Below are 19,492 nucleotides of genomic sequence, written 5' to 3' on the forward strand. Positions count from 1 at the left end.
AACACAGATGTTCCCCCTTAGTCTCCTCCTCTCCCTCTCACACATCCACAGACTGTGGACCCGAGGTAGGAGGAGGAAAAGAAAGGGAAGCTAAAAAAGAGAGAAGAAAACGCAGACTCCAGGCAGTCGTCCAAGTAGCGATCTGGGGAGCCGAACCCATCAGATAAGACGGACACAGAGGACTTTTGTTTGCTGCTCTCGCACCGTAGTGGGGAGACGAGGAGCTGCGTTAGTCTTCGGTCTATTGATGTGATAAAACTACAGTGGTGCTGCTGCTTTCTGCTCAGTGGTCCTGCAACGCAGACGTACAGGGATGTAGTAAGAGGAAACCTCCCTGAAGGTTACTTGAACTACCATTTTAATTTGCATTGTTTTACTGTAATTACAGGGGTAACTCTTCCAGTTTATAATAACAAAATATGCCAGGTAATTGACTTAAACATTTTATTCACTTTTTGATCATTGTAAACTATGGCCGGGTGATAAAGCCGGAAAATAAAATGACTAAACAAGCGTTAAACAAATGTTATTTTGCTTGTTGTTTGCATTCACATGCCTGAGAACATTTCATTTGAGCTCTCATTCCTCTCGTATCGGATACTGTGAGAAAAATTGTTCCGCTAACGTCGGCTGCATTTTTAGCAGGTGTTCTCCCACTCGGCTGCGTGCCTCTGTTTGAGATGCTAGAGTAACTTAGCTGCGCTGCTGAGGTTTTCTTGAGGTTACTTTTATTCACATTCTCCCATGTTGACTATGAATTACAGGAGCTCATGCCTCAACCATTAATTGATTAATTGCCAAGCTCTCCTATATACAGTTATCTATAAGCGCATGTGTACAGCAAATCTGATTACCTGTAAGGAACGCAGGATTCTCCGCAGGCCCTCGTAGTCCTTGTCAGTAAGTGGTGTGAAGACCGTCATGGCGTCCTCTGTCGACTGACATTGCGGGCACACGTATTCGTCGATGTGGTTGGCCTCGCTCTGCAGGATGCCCACACAGCGACCGTGGTACCAGTTCTGACAGCGGTCACAGCCAATGTAGAACCTGGGAAGGCAAGAAGACCTTTTAGCTTGTAGGGACATTTGCATTGTATTTCAATGGGCTTGATGAATGAAAGTATAATTATATGACAATCAAGATAGTAGAGATGAGCGTAACATGTACTTTGGTGAACATGGCAATACAGAGAGCTAAAATGTGGTTTCCTCAAAGCAACAAAATCAGTTTTTCACATTTAAATCACATTAAACTGTGACACAACTTTAAGTGTTTGGTCACAGCTGGCAAGATCTCGGAGAGGTGATACATTTTCTAAATTACATCAAATTGCTCCATCAGTTTGTGTCAAATTTTCTGGGCGAGCGAAATGTGACGAGCGGGATGATGCACCGGAGCTGTAGTTATCTCAGACAAATTAAAAAAAAATAGAAGCATAGAGAAGCATATAGAAGCAGAGCGAGGCACACAAACACACACACTCCTGCAGCTCCTTACTGGGACTCGTCGTATGGCGTCTGACAGATGCAGAACAGCTCCTCTGTGCTGGCCTCCTGGCCTCGTTTACACTCGACACATATGTAGTCGTCCATCTTCTTGGCCTCCTTCTCTGTGATGCCCACACAGTCTCCGTGATACCAGTTGGTACACAGGTCGCAGCCAATGTAAAACCTTTGGAGGGGAAGAAGGATACAAAGGTTTCGTCATTACTTCAGTATAACAGTATGTGGAGAATTATAGCATATTTGATCAAGGTTTTTAAAACAAGCAAAACGCCAGTAAGAGGAATTTATTTACGTAATCTGTGCAAAAGATGTGAAAATAAACACTTAACGGAATACAGTTCACTTGGGTAACTCAGACAACGGCTGCACCAAAGCAACAAACCCCAGAGGACACTTTAAAGTGCATGAGATTCCCTCAAGACAGCGACGAGGCCAAAAAGATTACAGAGAGGGTTTGTTATTTTGTAAATAAATCAAGGAACAATTTGGATGCAGGCAATGTTTTCCGTAATGCAATGCAAGTGCAAGTACAAGTGCCGATTGTATAGTTTGGATTGTTTTTAATACATTTTCTTTACTCTCGAAGTGTGCACGGTGCAGCTGTACGATCTAGGAAAATGGGAGATCTGATCTCCAGCATATAGTCCTTGCAGCATGTCGTCTCCTCTGTCCCCTTTCCAGTCACTCCCTCTCCTCACTATCCAATTATGGCCTAAAAATGTAATTGCTCAGAATGGTTCCAAAAAAACTGAAACAAAAAGTGAGCAAATGTGGTTTTGTTTTGAGTTACATCGCATAAGTGACAACAACAGAGTACTCCAGAGACATACTTGGTCTCATCATAGGGCGTCTTGCAGATGCAGTAGAGCTTGATGTCTTTTTTGCTGTCCTTGGTGCTCGTTGTCGAGATCATCTTCTTCTTCTTCGACTTGGCCGACGTCGTAGTCTCGCGCTCTTCTTCCCGTTTCCTCTTGTGTGTGGAGGTGACACTCGTGGTGAGGTGGTGCTGAGGGGTGATGGCATGCGTGTGTGCCAGAGTATGTTGCTGCTGGTTGTGGGCGGCGGCTGCGGTGGCAGCGGCAGCAGCGGCCGCCGCGGCCTGGTGAGCTGCAGCCTGAGCCCTCTCCTTCTCTCTCCGCATCCTCAACAGGTCTTTCTTTAACTCCTCCTGAGGAGTGTAATAGACAGATGGGGTTAAAAATGGGTGGAAAACACCGTTCATGCCATTTGTCAACCTCTTCATGATTACATTTTAAACTTCATACTGGGTGTGCAAAGCTTAATGGATTGTTGAGGCCATTCTGTTCCTTTATGTGTAGCTCCTTACTTTGTAATTGTATACGCTGGGTGAAATGTCATATACCTGGGCCTCTAGCTGTAGCTCCTTGTCGAGAAGCGCCCGCTTCTTCAGGATCTCCATCTTGAGGCTCTCTTTGTGCCGGTAAAGTAGTGAGGAGAGCTTGCTAGCATTGGCCAACCTCCTCTTTGCCTCCACCACCTCCTCCTTCTTCCTCCTCTTGGCAGCCTGCCTCTCATCCTTGTCTATCCGGTCCAGGATGTACTTCATCACCTGGTTGCATACGATCATCCTGCAAAGGAAGATGGGAGTGGAGTTAATAACGTACTTTTATCCTCCTGAACTTTTAAAAGTTATGGGATCATGAATGCACATAAAACAGTGAGGTACTGTATGTTGAGGATAAACAGGCCCTTGAACATAGTAGAAATAAAAAATGTATAGTCTGGGCTAAAAAAAGGAAAAAAACGTTTTTCCTCTGTCACACCAGTATTAATTCAAACAATACTTCAATGATTCAGATACAACCTGCCTGGCTGTTGGCTACGTCAAAAATATGAACATCAAACCTTCTGTGTAAGAAAATCATGTCAATTAACAATGAAGGCATTTCTCCCAACACAAGTTCTTGAGGTATTCTGGCGGCTCGGTTTAGTAAACTGTAACTCCAGACTAATGTTCTGGACTTTTCTTGAATGCTACCCCTGGCTGCCTCTTAATCTTTCCTCTATCAAATAAGACTTTCACTAGGACAAAAAGTGAATAAGTCACGCCGTCATGTCATCATCTCTGTGAGAACCAAGCAGTCAGATTAGTCGTGTCACTGGGCCATGTGTCTTACAGATGTTAGAGAGTTATTGGGTTGTGTGTTTGTATTAGACTCTGTGCTCCAGTAGCATGGGAATGGAGCTGAGAGGTTGGGAGAGGGGGATTGTGAGAGATTGACAGAAAGGCGACAACTGGGAAGCCACGCTGCTCGTTAGGAAGAAAGGTCGGACACACATAAATTCAAGCAAATAGAAATGCACTTGGGGATTCAGGGTCATGTGTCGGGTCCTGTACTGCGATGATATAACATCCTACAAATTAAAAGGAAGTACAACAATCGTTAAGCAAAAAAAAAAAAAAAAAAACCTGGGAGATTCTACAAAAACTATCTCCACAAACTGTGTGTCAAGATTGAACGCCAGTGTATTGCAGTAAATCAAGATAATTCATGGCTCTGTGTGCCCAGTATGTTCACTTGTGTTCGCCAACATTCACAACTAAGACCGAAAATTGTTGCTTCACGTTCAGCGACAAAAACACTCGTGGCTGCTCGGGTCAAAGAGTGGCCAGGGCTGCGACAGCGTGCGCACTGAAGCACACGCGGCAAATGCAGCATGACAGGACACGCCGTTGTCAGAGTTTGATGTTGTTACGGAGAGTCGTGTTTTGAAGGAAAAATGAGAGAAAAGGACGACATGAAGAAATGGAAAAGAAAGGATGAAAAATAAGCAGAGAGACAGACAGAGCTGCTGCAGTGATGTCACGGTAGTCTGAGTTTGGTATTTCAGGTTTGTGTGAATGGACACAGTGTTGACACACCGTCTGTGGACATAAACACATGGTTGTCAGGGTCAACTGTAGGTCAGAGTAGAATCTATCTACAGCATATAAACCAGAAGGGAACATTCCACTGCTTTGACCTTTATTTTATAGAATCTGTTTCTGCTTTTATAGTTGTAATAAAATCATGCAACACCTTTTTAAGGTAAAAGTAGGCTAAACCCATTTTAGACGGCATGCACTCAGAAAGAACTGCAATGAAAATGTATACCTTTATCTGAATGACTTTGCTAAATGATGCCAAGCTAATAGAACTTTTATATAGAGGAGTGTAAACTTACTAAATCCCTAAAAAGTGGTGTAGGGTTGGAAGGGCCTTATGTGATGTTTATTGTGCAACTCCTTACATTTATACGTGGGTTTGTCTTTCTGCTCTTGCATGTAGGGTCACAGTGAGTACATGCAGCTGTTGGTGGTTACACACCCAAAAGTTCTCACGCTGTGTAGTACCTCCCAACGTGGTGTTTGGACAAAAGTCAAATGGAGAGAGGAGAGGCTAGTGTGCTGACTGCCCAAGTGAGATCCATATGATCAGAACTTCGTAAGAAGTCAAAGAAGATCTGTCCCATAGATAATGAACACAATCTCTGTGGTTACTGTTTCTATGGTGTTCCAAAAACATGTTGTGCGTTCGGTATGACTGGTGACAAACAGGACATGCACCTCTGATTCTCTTCTCTCTCTGCAGGCGTCAAGGTCTTCTTCTGCTTCAGGTGCTCGATCACAGCGTTTTGTTTCATCACCACCTGAAACACACATCGAGAGAAGATAGAAAAAAACACATGGTTTACAATAGAACAGTTATTTATAGAGTGAAAGGAAGCAAAACATAACATTCGAAAAGGATATTTGAACTCATGTTTGGGAAAAAAACTTTAGAGATGTTTTATGTGAACTGAAAATATTAATATTAAATGTGACCAGGCAGTGTACACACACACACACACACACACACACACACACACACACACACACACACACACACACACACACACACACACACACACACACACACACACACACACACACACACACACACACACACACACACACACACACACACACACACACGCACACACGCGCACACACGCACACGCACACGCGCCTTGGATGACCTGGTTATGTTACATGCTCACATATCCACCTGTTTTTGAATGATGTCGCTCTGGCTGGCTGCGTTGAGGGCTTGTTCTCTCTTGGCCTCTGCAGCTTGTCTCTTCTTCTGCTGCTGCTGCTCTCTGAGCTGCTGGATCCTCTGTAGCTGCTCCTGGACAGAAGCTGCCTGGATGGTCACTACGTTTCCAATCTGTACAGACAGCATGGTGTAATAAGTGTATTTATACAGTTTGAATATGTGAAGCAGTACACAGAAAATGTCTAAACATTCCTGATTTGTTTCCCTCTGATTTTACTCAAAACTAAACCCCTTTGCTAGGACCTATAAAGAAAATATAGGTCAGGGTCTGGTTTGCTGCTCTACCTGTCCTCCCTGAGCTGAGGTGGTCCCAGTCTGTTGTATCTGGATGGGAAGCTGCAGTTTGATGTGCTGAGGCAGAGCGCCTCTACCCTGCTGGGCCTGCAGCTGCGCCAACACCTGCAGTCACAACACAGAAGATTCAAAAAAATTAACAAAGCTGAAAAGAGTTAATGCATGTATATAAAAGTTCACAGACTGACCTGGTTTTAATAGTTGGAGCATGCACATTCAACCTTTTAAGCCAGGTTCGCCACAAACTTATTTACATTTACACCTTTTAGACCGAATACAGTCAAGTCTCTCACTGCTGTACAACATGTAGCTTGATGATGTTACAGTACCGATCACAGTGTGTCTTTGTTGATCATACCTGTACCTGCTGCTGCAGTCCAGACATGCTGATGAGCCCAGGTGTCTGCTGCAGCTGCAGCTGGGCGGTTCCTCCCTGCGTTTTCACCTGCAGCGAGGTTGGAGACTGGATGGGCATGTGTGGTTGCGTCTGAGTGGGTAACTGTCCCTGAGGGGTGGCGGTTGAAGGGGTGCTGTTAGTGGCCAGGGGGGTCGTCCCTGCCTGGACGGGGGCGGCAGCCTGCTGAGCGGGCTGTGCTGGGGTTTTGGTGGAGGTGGAGCTGGGCTGGCCCGGAACTGTGGTGGCTGGAGAGTGAGAAAGAAGGAGAGGTGAGCAGGATAATGTCATTGTAAAAATGGCTCTCATTCCCTGAAAATCATTTTCACACTTATTTTTACGCCTGAGAGCAAACTGCTCTAAATACACATCTGTCGAGGGACAAATGCTCCTTTCATATCGTACCTGTGCTTGATGTGGGTGTGGCAGCTGAGGCCAAGGGGGTGAAGAGGAAGCGCTGCACCTGGCCGTTGGGCAGCGCAGCCTGCATGAGCTGCTGACCAGGTCCTGGGATGACGGTGACCCCGTGAGGTATGACCTGCAGCTGACCGGTCGTCTGGCCCTGGCCCTGAACCATCACCGTCAGAGCCTGTTGGGTACCACTGACGCCTGCCTGCCGTTCCACACCTGAACCAGCCTGCTGCTTCTAAGAGAAGCAGAGAAGTGAGAGGAAGGTGAATCACAGGGCACGGTCCAGTCTAATCCAAAATAAATTGCCTTTGGAGAAAAATTGTGAATATACCACATTATACAAGACGTAAATACATTTTTTGTAATTCAATTTTCCCCCCAAAAATCTCAAACCATGTTACAAATTGGTTGAAATTGTTGCCGACAACAGACTTCTGAGAAAGGGGGTCTCTCTCTCTCTGATCTCTCTCTCTGAACGCTCTCTCACCAGGTTTCTACCATTGAATGAGTGTTCTTAAGTTTCACATCGTCGTTGTAGGGAACTTGAAATGGGTCATGAACTGTAACTTGTATTTGGTTGGTAAGCCTATTAAATCATTATATATATGATAGTGGGTTTCACATATAAACTAGACTTGTCAGATCTGTGACATCATTCAAATTTTTACACTGAACTCTGTGTATCTGTGACTGTATATAAAATATAGAGAAATTGTCTGAAAACTTACAGGACATGGTATCGTTACATGTAGGGTGACACAGGACAAGCCTCACTAACCTGTGTGAGCTGGGTGAGCTGCGCCAGCGTGAGTTTAACCTGGCCTTGCCCCTGTGCCCGTGGGGTGCCGGATGGGCTTTGGCTCGCTGCCTGTCCTGCTGCGGTGGCGCTGGCTGCCCCCTGGCCAGTGACCGTGGCAACGGGGCTGGCACCAGATATTGCTGTGGAAACTGCCTGGCCACGAATGATCTGCGTCACTACTTGTTGCCCACCCTGACCTGGAAGAGAAAGGTGTATAAAACAAGTAAATTTAACAAGAAGTTCACACATGCAGCCATTAAGGGTCTGCTCACTCAGTTGTTTCAGAATTTTAGCAAGAGGACACAAACATGCTCACATTAAGAACAGAAAACTGGTACATTTTCCTTCTACCTAAACTGGCTGCTCGTGTGCAGTGATTCTTTGAGGAAGAGTTGTTATTTGTCCAACTGAAAAGTATTAGTATATAGTAAGAGTACATTACCTTGCTGGACTACAAGGGGTGTGCGGAGTATTGTCTTTCCCATTTGCCCCGTCTGTTGGATCGGTGTTCGTATCACTGTCATTCCTGGACGGATCTGACCACCAGCTGCTAGAACCTAAAGGGAGATTTTCATGAAGACATTCACTCATTAATTGTTTCAAAGTCAGCATCTTCTTCCTAAAATGTTAAATCAAAGTCAGGTACAAAGAAGTGTGTCTGGAGCGGATTGTATTCTATGGCATAATATAATGTACAGAGAAAGTAGTTGTTACCTATTTTAAAAAGTACAAACAGCACAGGAAACAAAATCAGTAATGAGACCTCTTTGGAAATGTAGTGGAAAATACAATGACAACAAAACTAAGATAAGATAATCTTAAAAAAATGTATTAGTCACAAGGAGGGGAAATTCACAGCAGAAGACAGCAGAAAATATAGACAACAGTTGCAATCATATAAAAGGTTGAAGTCAAAACAACTCAATGGGTACTTCAGAGTAGGGAGAAAGCAGATGTACCTGTTGCTGGGAGCCCGGGGTATTGGGCCTGATGTTGAGCGTGGTGGTGCGGGGCTGGAATGTGGTGTAGGTCTGGGCACCGCCTGCTGTGCTGGAGGGGATGATACCCAACACTTTCTGCTGAACCACACCTGCAAAGAAAAGAGAAACAGAACGATATCAGAGTGAACAAATGAGAAGAAAAGAGAAGAGAGAGGCATGAGGGGGGGTGAAGACGAGGTTTCCCGGGCAGCAGCTTGTCACTTCTAATTATTAGTCAAGGCAGCTGGACACATGAACAAGTAGGTTAAGAGTGAAAGAGAGAAATGCTAAAGAAACAAGTATTTATATATTTATTTATTTATTTTATATTTATTTATTTTCTAGCAATTGAGGATTTATGATTTATTTCTCAAAATACCTGCCTGTTAGGATATCAAACATCCACCAACAAGTTTTGAAATGCTCAAACATTCTTAATACAATTCCCGATGTGAAGCAGTGGCTACATGCTTGGGTGTCACAAGTGAGCAGTTGTACAGAAGTCCTGCATTGATACAACTCAATACATTATTTGTGGGCTTCTCCCCTTACTTGATGGCCAGCTTGTGATCACAGAAACTGTAAATATTGGTTGAGCAGGTCAAAACAAAATCTTCAAAAGGCTCACTGAAAGCTTAGTTGGGTTTCCCCCAACATACCTGAACCCCTCATAAATGATGCATGAATTGAGATCCTACTTTTTAGCTTAAATCTGACAAAGGGAGCATTTCATATTTGTTCGCCAGGCTCTGTGCCTTAATGAGCTCACGTGAAGCTGATGGCAGAAATGGAAACCATGAGAGTGTCGTTCTCTTTCCTTTGCCGCTGCTGCCTTCTTGCTGCGGTTTTTCAACCACAACCGAGCAGGTAAACCTATACATCAAGGGTTTCCCTCTTCAAACAGGGACGTTAAACCCAGTCGTAAGACCAAGGGAGTAGCTGTGCTCTGGTCACACACATCAAACACGCTTTTCTATGGACTGGCTGTTTGGAGAGGTCGGGGAGTTGGGACTCCGGAGTTGAGAGGTACAATTTTATTCAAAAAGACGGAGAGGAAAAAAAGAAAAATGGAATCCCGCTATAGAGGGCTACCTGTCTCGGAAGCAGACCTCAGGGTAAACTTGTTTTCCTGCCTAACTTCCTTAAGCCCTTCCAAAACAAACAGGGCGCCCAACCATGCTGGATAAATACGCATGTCCATTAAATGGTTACACTCCACCTGAACTTAGTTTCTCCTTCATGGTGACTTCAAAAGGTTAGAAAAATCACTGTCTTTGTATCCTAGGTGAATATCATTCCCTTTATCTGGTGAATGCAATGTTTTATATAAGCCAGTCTGTATAAAATGATACATTTACTGCATATGAGGATGCCATTTTATTATGAATCATACTTGAAAAATCTTTCTGTTCCACATTTTTTTAGTCAGTTAGCTTGATAGACTGAATAAATCTGGGAACTTTTTTAATCTTTTAAACTTTAATGAACCTTTAATCAGTTAGAAGTAATGTGGCTACAGCTTAAAAAGTAATGCCATTTCCAGACTCACCTTTTTCTGTCTGTTGTTTTACACTGAAGCATATTTTAAGCTTGAAATGGCTTTAATTTAAAATAATTGATTTTGTGAAAGCTGAATCTGGTCTTTATATCCCACAGGAGGTGTCAACAGCTATAATTCAACACGTCAACATGACAGACCGGCTCTCCTGAGTGTTGAACAATATCCATCATCCAATAATTTGACAGAACCACGGACACGTCAGCTGTCTGTGGTCCAACCATCGTCTCATCAGTGGTGTGGTGTGAAAAGCACCTAACTTGAATCCACAGTCTGGATTTGGAACCTCAGACTACACAAATCTACCATCCCTAAAACCCTCCAACCAAAACAGCTTTCTATTAGATTACCATGCCGACAGGACACAGTCAGACGTGATGCGCCACACCGAACTAAGCTGCTGACTCATGAGGTGGGCACATAGTGGACACCACAATGGGGTTGATGAAGTCCAGGATGCCACAGAAGCACAATACACAGTGAGCGGCTCACTGCTTCTGAAATGGTAGCACCTTTTATATTTGTTCAGCTGGAAACAGATGGAACAAAACCACACAACCATAGCTCCACAAACCCCTCAGAGGAATATCTGTCACTTTAGCTGCTAAATGGTCCACTATGTTAAACAGCTAGCTGCCAACTTTATACTACTACTCTGAGAGTTATGCTTTCATTAATAAAGCACTGTTTCAGGGTAAACCCATAACATCGCTAACTGAAATAGCAAAATTAAGCATAACAGGGAGTCACTGACCAAATCAGGGATGTGGGTGATAATTCTGAGGTCTGGTACCAGGCAAAATTAAGTGCTTGATTTCAAGCATGTAAAGAAAAACATGGCAGCATTAGTAGCATGGTAAAACTAACTGACAGCGGTGTGACTGATTCAGAGAGGCAAGGGGCCAATGGGCTTCAAAGAGCTGAAAACTTGTGCGCGATAGTTCTTCTGAGCTTTTGAAAACGACAGTCTACTTGTGTACTTGGCTCACTGACAGTGGCAATCAAGGACAGAGGAATGTCTAATTTGTGTCTAGTTTGTAGACTTCAAAATATTTGGGCCTGTGGTAGCTGGCACCAGTAACACTTAAAATGAGTGAACACAGACTCAGTCCCTCTAGAGCGCTGTGTGCGTCTTTGGCACGCTAAATTGCTTACAATGGCATCCAATTAATGAGCCAGATCTAATTTGGCTCCTTAGACACTTGAAAATTCTCTGCTGTGGGTCCGAGGTGAAGCAAAGGAAAACACAAACATGCATGCATCCCCAAATGGTGGTGGATGGAAAGAAGTCTACACTGAATAAATGCAACTTGTGCCCTCCGTCTGCCTCCAAGGTGCGACTTAATAAAACCCGCCGTACCTCCTTGTGAAGTTGGCACGTTGACCGTGACGATCTTGCTGTTGGCGGGCAGCGGCAGCTTGGTGGTCACTACCTTTCCACCCACTGATGTTCCCGTAATCTGGAAGGTGTGCCCACCAGACGTGGCCATGGTGGTCTCCGTGCCCACTCCTGACAGAGGCCAGAAAACAAACAAAACATTACAACAAATACTGCAAATCCAATAATATCACTACCAACATAACCAACACCAGAAAGCTTTACGCTCTGTTGAAACATGTCAACATTGTCGAGTTAATTACAGCCAATCAACTAACACGCCGTTTCTGTCTCTGCCACACACAGATGGTGCTGAACGGAGATGATATACAGGAGGTGGCAGCAGACGGGTAGTAGAATAACATCATGTATGCTATTCTACTATGAAGTGCTTTTGTAGTTTGAAGATGACACTCAGTCACCGTCTTTCTGAGCTCACCTGCTACACGACAGAAACAAGACTTCTGGTGGAGCTTGCTGTGCACATCTGTATTTATAACGATATTGAATATCATTTTGTTGGGATTTCTAAAAAGCCCGGTAGGCCATGTTTATACCATACGTAATATTGTAATACTGCCTAAGCCTAAAAGGATGAAGGGTGTCTCTCGTGATTTGTTCTGACATGCTTGGCCCCCTAATTTAGGGCGGAACAAAGAGAACACTGTACTTCTGTCTAGTACAGCAAACTGGCTATTAGTGACACTCCTCTGGAAAGTACCTTGTGTGCTTTGACCCTGCTTGACCCAGGTGGCGAACGACTGCTGGAAGTTTTTGTTCTGCTGGAATGTGACAGGGGTGCCCATCTTGGTGGACAGCACCACCTTGGTGCCGGGGGTGCCCTGGCCCGACAGTGAGCCGACGATGACTTTGGGCGTGGCGACAGGTATTGTGGGAGTCCCCGTTGGGGTAGCTGTGACTGAGCCTGGTTTCTGCTCCAGACGTTTCTGAGATGGTATATCAGTATGTCAGTACATGACAGCAGTGTTCAAAAGATATGCAAATACATCAAATCAGTAAAAGAGTAAGATTAAAACATTTATAAAAGACTCCTGAAACTGAAACACACTCACCTTGGCCTGTTCCGCTGCCTGGGCTTTCTCTTTCTCCACTCTAAAATAAAAAAAGAACACTTACAACAGTGAAAAACATATGCTTGAGTAATTTGAAGAGGGCATATTGTGCTCATTTTCAGGTTCACTCTTGTGTCTTGGGTTTATACGAGAACATAACCACAGCTTTAATGCAAAAAACATTGCATTTCTCATACCGTCTGTCTGAATACGCCTGCATGTGACATAGGAAAGGGAGTTTGTGGAGCATGACAGGTACCCAAATTATATATATTATGTCCCCTTAAAAATTCCCTACAGTTTAGATGTCAGATGTGATTGTGTCAATGAAAGGAAAATATCAGAGAGAGAAACAACATTTTCTGCCTGAAACCACTAAAGTTTTACCTCAAGGCAATTTGTCTCCAACCTACTTGCTGAGAATGTAAAATCAATAATACTGAATAATAACTGATTCTCCTGTTTGACTTGTTCTTAAATGATTCAGACAGATTTGACAACTGATGCTATGAGCAGGTGTAGGCATAACATGCTTGACCCTTTGACCTTTCTGAGAAGGCTCTGATCTCCCAGAGGTCCAGCTCCTCCTCAGCCACCCAGGTCTCGATCACCACTGGGCCGGTCTGCTTGGCGGGCTCAGGCTTTTTGGGGCGCAAGGCACTGGAGCGCAGCCCCTTCCTCTGAGGAGTGTGGGTTTCTGGGATGGTGGTGGAACAGATCAGTATCATCAAAAACACCAAAAGGGAGCAACAGATTTGATGCATAGAAATAGACACAAAGATTCATCCTTTTTTTTTTCAACTACAACTACCAAATCATGGTTTTGTCTCAGTACTCCAAAGCTTCCATTTTCTTTTGACAGAAATAAAAAAAAGTGCTCACCTTTAGGAGTCTCGGGCACTCCGAGGGGGCAGATGATTTTGCGGATGCAGTACTCTGAGCGAATGCCATAGGGTCCCACGTCACGCCGTTTTATGATCTCGGTGGTCGTGATTTCCGTGTCTGATGTCTCTGTGGCAATGAGTGGGGATAGGGCTAGGTTGGTATGGTGATGAGGAGGAGAGCCCGAGAAGATGGAGGAAATGCACTCCAACATAAACACAGTGATTCCCACATGAGGGCTGTGCCTTTTTCAGACAAGCAGTTTTGTATGCATCTCTGGGCGTGGAGATAAGGAGGGATAGACCCAAGAAAATACAAGGAAGATACTAACAAGTGATTTAACCCAAATTACATTGTTGTTCAGACTAGAAGTTCAGCAGTTCTTCACAACTACCCCAGGGTGAACATCATTATTTGGAGAGGGTGTGATGGTTTGGGAGAGTAGGGGGGTTCTACCTGTCCTTGTGGTGCCCACAGCAGCGGAGGGTTTGACGGCCATGTCGTCCCATCTCAGACAGGCCCACAGGAGCCTCAGCATCAGACTCACACCAGCCAAAGACTTCACCGTCTGCAGACGATACCTGTAACACCACAGAGAGGTTCAACACAACAAACGGCTCGACCGAAAGAAAGTTGTGGAAAATGTAAAGGCCTCTTTTGTACATTTTGCTGAAAGTAAAAATTTTAAAACTGGAATATAAACACAACTGGCAGAAGGAACAAGTTCTACAGCTATGGGCTGAAGATTTTTGGCATCTCCCACTGTCCTGGTGTCATGCATTTCATTAATAATAATAATAATAATATAAATAATAATAATTAATGTAATTTATATAGCACTTTTCCGAAGACAAAGAGGCATTACAACTGACTGCCAGTGACTCCCATAGCGTTACAGAAAACACATTGCAGCACGATCATAGGATAGGAAGAGGATTTATTTGTCCCCTCATGATCATGTCCACAAAAGATCGACTGGCTGCCATGTTTAATAAATAATTGTATGCACACTAATTTGGTAGAAGGATAGATATGATCTCTGACTACAAAAGCAGAAACAACATCAGTCTTGTGCTTGGCTTGTGCATATTTCATTTGTTCATTTTGAAATTTAATAAACTGGGTGCAACAGACTTTTCTGGGTGGAGAAATATTCCTTCTGTGCATCATTACAGCCGTAACTGCTGTTCCAAAAATGTACTTGGCACTCATATAAAAAAAAAAAAAATCTTGAACATCTACCAAATCATCACCACAAGGCTGTGTGTATGGGGTTTGGTAGATATTCTTTTCCCCACGACTAACCACAGGTGGGGAAATATCTCTGGGCTGTAGGTGTGGGTCACTGCACAAAGTAATCATCCTGACACTTGTCCGGATGATTCATGACTGCTTCTGAGGTCCAGTAAAAATAACCTGTGTGACACCAGGCTCAGAGCCAGAACATCACTACGGGCCACACCAACAAACAGCAGACAGGGAGGGAGCACTCTGACAAAACCAGGAGAGGGATGTGCCATCAGCCTTATCCCTTCTGCTGTCCTTTGTAAACATCATACATTTACAATTCAAACTATAGCTGTTCAGGAAGTGTGTGGTTTTAAAATTCAAAGATAATCAAGGGCTGGGCCTTGTTATGTCACCTGGTATCCACATCGTGTTGAAGGATGTCATGAAGAACTGAGCATGAAAACATGGCAAACGTGGACATTCTTGCTCACATACTATAGTCATGTTTTATACGCTGTAGTGTGACACTGAACACACACACAAATCCTTGATGAATACGTGGGAGAAAAATACACCGGATACACTTTCTCTGGCTGGGTGCTCTGCTACAAAATATAAATCAACTTCTTTTTAAAAAATCCAAGAAAAACACAGGGGGTGTCCTCTGATTAAGTTTTATTTTGAAATATTTTACTCTGAAGAGGCCATTTATAAAATAAGGGTATAATTGAATTCTAGTCTAGCCATATATCTTAATTAAAAGTAAGGGTTTTTGATGATTTTTGGGAGTCAGTGGAAACAAATCATGTCCGACTAAAACGTGATTTGGTCTTTCTGTATTGGAATTTCTTTTTCTAATTTGGATTTAAGTTCTGTGTGTCAAAGTGTACAAGACACACTGTGTTAATGTCATCCCCTCCCCCGGCTGTTGCCCTTGAACAAGACGCTGGCCTCAAAACTTGAGTTGCTCCCCGACTGCCTCAGAATGCTTCCCACTTATCACGGGAACAGCAAAGATGAGTCAGATGCAACAAAGAAGGACAACTTTCAAGAATTTAGGTGGCTGAGAAGCGTCAGGGTGGGTGAACAATAAACAGAGCGAATGTGCTTACCTCCAGGTGATGCCAAACGTGGGCCTGGGTGAAGGATATGGCCAGATATCCAGCGCTGGCTTGGAATTGTAGCTAAATATGGACACCTCCCGGAATCCGCCTCGCCTCGCCAGCACCTTCAAGTCGTCATGTGGCAGAACAAAAATGCTCTTGCGGTTGCTCTTGGTAACAAACTTGCGATAAGAAGGAAGGGCGGTGTCTGAGCGCGTCTTCTTGGTGCGGGAGAACTTTAGGAGGCGGACGCGACCCTTTGTTGACGAGTCCTCTAGGCTCACGGCAACAGATGACACTGAGATTTTACCACTGTTGTCCGTTGTTGACCTACTGATTGAGGCCGAGAGTGCCGTCTTCTGTTCTTGTGTCACTATTTCACTCTGGCTCTCCTCCGAATGACCATCACGCACAGGGGAACAGATTTTGGTTACAGTTGTTTTGGTCATGGTAGTAAGGGTGGACACTGCACTGCTTTCTGTCGTCGACGCCACATGCTTCATCGCCACTCCAGGTGTATTCGATGGCGCTTTGGCCATCCTTAACTCTGTGGAAACTACTGTTGTGGTGGTCGTGGAGGTTGTGGTTACCTGGTTGACAAACGTCTTGAGTGGTTCCGTTGCCCCGCTGTTGCTATTCTCCTCTGCAAAGTCGTCGCTCAGACTGGACTCTTCTGCTGAAGGTATAGGAGACGGTGCCATTCTAATGATCTTGACCGCAGGACTGGGTTTGGTATCCGCAGCCTGAAATGGTGATGTGCTGCTGTGCTGCAGAGTCCTCTGAGTGCTAGCTTCAAGTGCATCTATGTTGTTCTCCAGCCTTGTGATCTTCGGTGGAGGTTTGTAATCCTGGTCTGACCTTATTGTCTTGCTCTCTACCTCCAACCTAGAAGCTAGGCTCGGTTCCTTGCCCCCAACCCCCGTACAATCATTACCGGGAGCCACATCTCCATTCACTAAGGGCTTTTGCAGTGTGCTGTCCTTCAACGAGAAAAGCAGCCCTTGTTCTTCAACATTACCAACACTATTAATCTTGGGCTGTGGACTGTTGGTGAGCGCACAACTATTTGAGCTCATTACAGATTTACTCAATATGCTTTCACTCCCCAAGCCATCATTACCGTTTACCTGAGGGAGAGGAGAAACTGACTTGGGAGTGCTATTGCCTTCATTTCTACCTTGTCCAATGCCTTGTATATTTTCTTGGTTCTGTTCTCGCCCCGTGCCATTTTCCTCTGTACCTAAATGTGCTGAGCTTAAAGTTCCTGGGTTTTGCTGGATACCTTTAGAAGGAGATGTGTTTTGACTGCTTATTTGGTCAAGAACACTTGTCGATGTCCTTACGGAGTCCAATTTCAAGTTGGGTACCTCAGACCCTGCATTTTCAATATGTGCAGCCTTGGTAACATGTGATGGCACACTGGCTGTTTGTCGTTCTAAAGAGCTATGAATTCCTCCTGGTTTTTCATGTACACCAGGCTGTGTGACGCCCTCTTGCCCTGAACATTGTACTGTATTAGTTTCTTTTGGCCCCATAGTCCTTTCCACTAAGTCTGCCTCCAACACCTGGGGTATGGAGGTGGTTTGGTTTTGTGTACCTGTACTACAACTGTCTTTGGGTGTGGAGTCTGGAACAGGAGAAGGAAGAGGAGGAGTGACAATCTCATCTGTAGATTTGGCGAGTTCAGCCTGACTCTGCCCTTCCACCTCTTCTCCTTCTCCTCCAACTTTCCCCAGTGATCGAGGTTGTGTTGTGGAAGATTTCTCCTCCACTTTCACAGCTTTGCCCAGTGGAAGCTGTGTCTGGGCGAGAGTATGGGGCTTGAGTGGTGACCGCGGCCGGACCGGAGTGCTCAGAGCAGGGTTTGAAGAAGATGACACTGGTGTGGGAGTCTGACATTTGGGGACGGACGACTGCTGCCTCTCTTCAATAACATGCTGCTTCATTCGTCGCTCCAGCAGGCTGTCCAGCTTGGAGGACTTGACCCTCTTCTTGTAGGCAATGCGGGTGAGGAAGCCTTTACTGACATCCACTACATCGTAGTTGAAGGGTCGCGTAAGGCTCTCTGTAGGCTCTTCTTTCACGGAGGTCTTTTCCTCCTGGATACTGGACCCTGTGGAGAAGATTAATCCAGACTTGAATCGGCATTGACATAAAACTGGTAGATTAATCGCATTCTCTGAAGAATACAAAATATGAAAGTAAATGTTGGAATAAAAGTAATTTAGGTTTTTTTTTTAAATACGCCACAATGCTATTAGACACTATTAGTCGCACTCTGTCATACTTTGCTCTTCAGGTGATCCTGAGTCAGCAGGGTCCACCTCCATCTTGGCAGCCGATTCATCTGCTGACAATTCCTCAGACTTTTGCTTTTCATCCACCCCGTCTTTATTTTCCTCTTTAATCCTCTCATTGGACTCCAGATCTTCAACGGACATCGGATGATCTGTTGCCGGCTTGGAGAGGCTAGAGGATTCTTGATCTTTTGCCTCACTGCTCAAGACAGCAGCTCCCTGAGCTTCTGGTGCAGCGACGCTAGGACGTCGACTCAAGTCCAACAGGGTACATTTCTTGCCAAGCTTAGCATCTTTGGAAAACACAATGACAGTGAGAGTTTATTTTCCAAACTTGTTTGAAAACAGACAAGGAAGAGCTACCGATAATTGCTACTTATCAGTGTGGCTTGGAACACAACCCATAAATTATTTAAATAAGTAAATAAAGAGTTTACAACAAAGTTTTTGGACACCGTAGTTAATCCGCAGCTTTGCGAAAGATTTGAAACAAGAAAATAAATCAGTATGAATAAACAAGAATCTAAAACATTTATGAGGTCTTTGACTCGCTCTTTGAGAGGCCTAATTCACAGAATGTCAACCAACACACACAATGACATCACTGAGATTACTGAACAAGAGACTAATTCACTCTAAGAATCACAGCGATTTTAAATTACAGAAACCACATTTTAGGCCCCAAAGTCTCCCGTTCCAGACCTTCCAGCTCTTTGCGGTAGTTGGCGTTGGTGTTGCCGGGAAGCCTGGGGACAAACCGCTGCACATAAGTCCTACTGATCCAACTCCAGCCGCCATAGCCCGTAACGCGATACTCCTCTCCTTTCTGCTTCCACACCTTCACATAAGACAAGAAAGTAGAGAAGGAATGAGAAAAAGAGGCATAAAGAAAGAAAGAGATGAAAGGTTCAAACAGAAGAAAGTGAATTGGTAGAGACAGAAAAAAGGGGTGGGAGAGGTTGAGCAAAAGGTGTAAAGAGATTACAAGTTTAGAGGTTGTTCACACACACTGATCACTAATTGCTGAGGGAAATGACTCACAGCAGAGTTCAACTCGTTGCATCAAAGAGCCTTTGATGGTCACTCACGCAAATACGCACAGTTTTTCCCACAGTAATGCCTCAGTTTTCCAGGCAACAAAGTCTCAATGGAGAACTAGACTAGAATTTAGTAGTAGTGCCATTATCCCATGTCAGTATAGTTTAATGTTGTGATGGTACAGAAAACAGACCTAGAGTAGCTAGAATGGTGGTACTAGGGCTGCATGATATAGGGAAAAGCTGAACTTGCAATGTATTATGTTTTTCTATGCTATAATTACAATAATAAAATACAGGAGTTACTTTAGTAGCTCTAGTCAGACAGAATGATTGGGATTATTTTGTAAGGGAGAAAAATAATTTAAAAAGTCTGAAAACTTTTGATAGCAGCCATCCTTTCCTATTCTTTGCTGTACAATCAAATACATAAGCAGGTGAGTGCTTTGAC

The 19,492-nt window shown here is 44.2% G+C and overlaps 2 protein-coding genes across 2 annotated transcripts in view; one reads left to right on the forward strand and one right to left on the reverse strand.

The window, feature by feature from the left end:
• Positions 1 to 19,492, forward strand: part of ten1 (TEN1 subunit of CST complex) — a 233,303-nt gene that overhangs the window by 178,960 nt on the left and 34,851 nt on the right. The gene's annotated exons all lie outside the window — the stretch shown is intronic.
• The window catches only part of LOC311011204 (nucleosome-remodeling factor subunit BPTF-like), a 41,331-nt gene that overhangs the window by 7,001 nt on the left and 14,838 nt on the right, over positions 1 to 19,492 (reverse strand). Inside the window, exons 13-33 of the mRNA XM_084006010.1 lie at positions 18,707 to 18,842; positions 17,995 to 18,297; positions 15,717 to 17,820; positions 13,831 to 13,955; positions 13,375 to 13,503; positions 13,039 to 13,189; positions 12,493 to 12,532; positions 12,141 to 12,366; positions 11,402 to 11,551; positions 8,463 to 8,593; positions 7,946 to 8,060; positions 7,483 to 7,700; positions 6,699 to 6,939; positions 6,258 to 6,541; positions 5,891 to 6,004; positions 5,555 to 5,716; positions 5,074 to 5,156; positions 2,869 to 3,094; positions 2,336 to 2,673; positions 1,498 to 1,671; positions 855 to 1,047 (exon numbers count right to left, since the gene is read on the reverse strand). Of these exons, the coding sequence (XP_083862136.1) occupies positions 855 to 1,047; positions 1,498 to 1,671; positions 2,336 to 2,673; positions 2,869 to 3,094; positions 5,074 to 5,156; positions 5,555 to 5,716; positions 5,891 to 6,004; positions 6,258 to 6,541; positions 6,699 to 6,939; positions 7,483 to 7,700; positions 7,946 to 8,060; positions 8,463 to 8,593; positions 11,402 to 11,551; positions 12,141 to 12,366; positions 12,493 to 12,532; positions 13,039 to 13,189; positions 13,375 to 13,503; positions 13,831 to 13,955; positions 15,717 to 17,820; positions 17,995 to 18,297; positions 18,707 to 18,842 (5,643 nt within the window). The remainder of the gene's footprint in view (positions 1 to 854; positions 1,048 to 1,497; positions 1,672 to 2,335; positions 2,674 to 2,868; positions 3,095 to 5,073; positions 5,157 to 5,554; positions 5,717 to 5,890; positions 6,005 to 6,257; positions 6,542 to 6,698; positions 6,940 to 7,482; positions 7,701 to 7,945; positions 8,061 to 8,462; positions 8,594 to 11,401; positions 11,552 to 12,140; positions 12,367 to 12,492; positions 12,533 to 13,038; positions 13,190 to 13,374; positions 13,504 to 13,830; positions 13,956 to 15,716; positions 17,821 to 17,994; positions 18,298 to 18,706; positions 18,843 to 19,492) is intronic.

This window comes from Eutrigla gurnardus, assembly GCF_963514095.1.
Source record: "Eutrigla gurnardus genome assembly, chromosome: 3".
NCBI classification, from domain to species: Eukaryota; Metazoa; Chordata; class Actinopteri; order Perciformes; family Triglidae; genus Eutrigla; species Eutrigla gurnardus.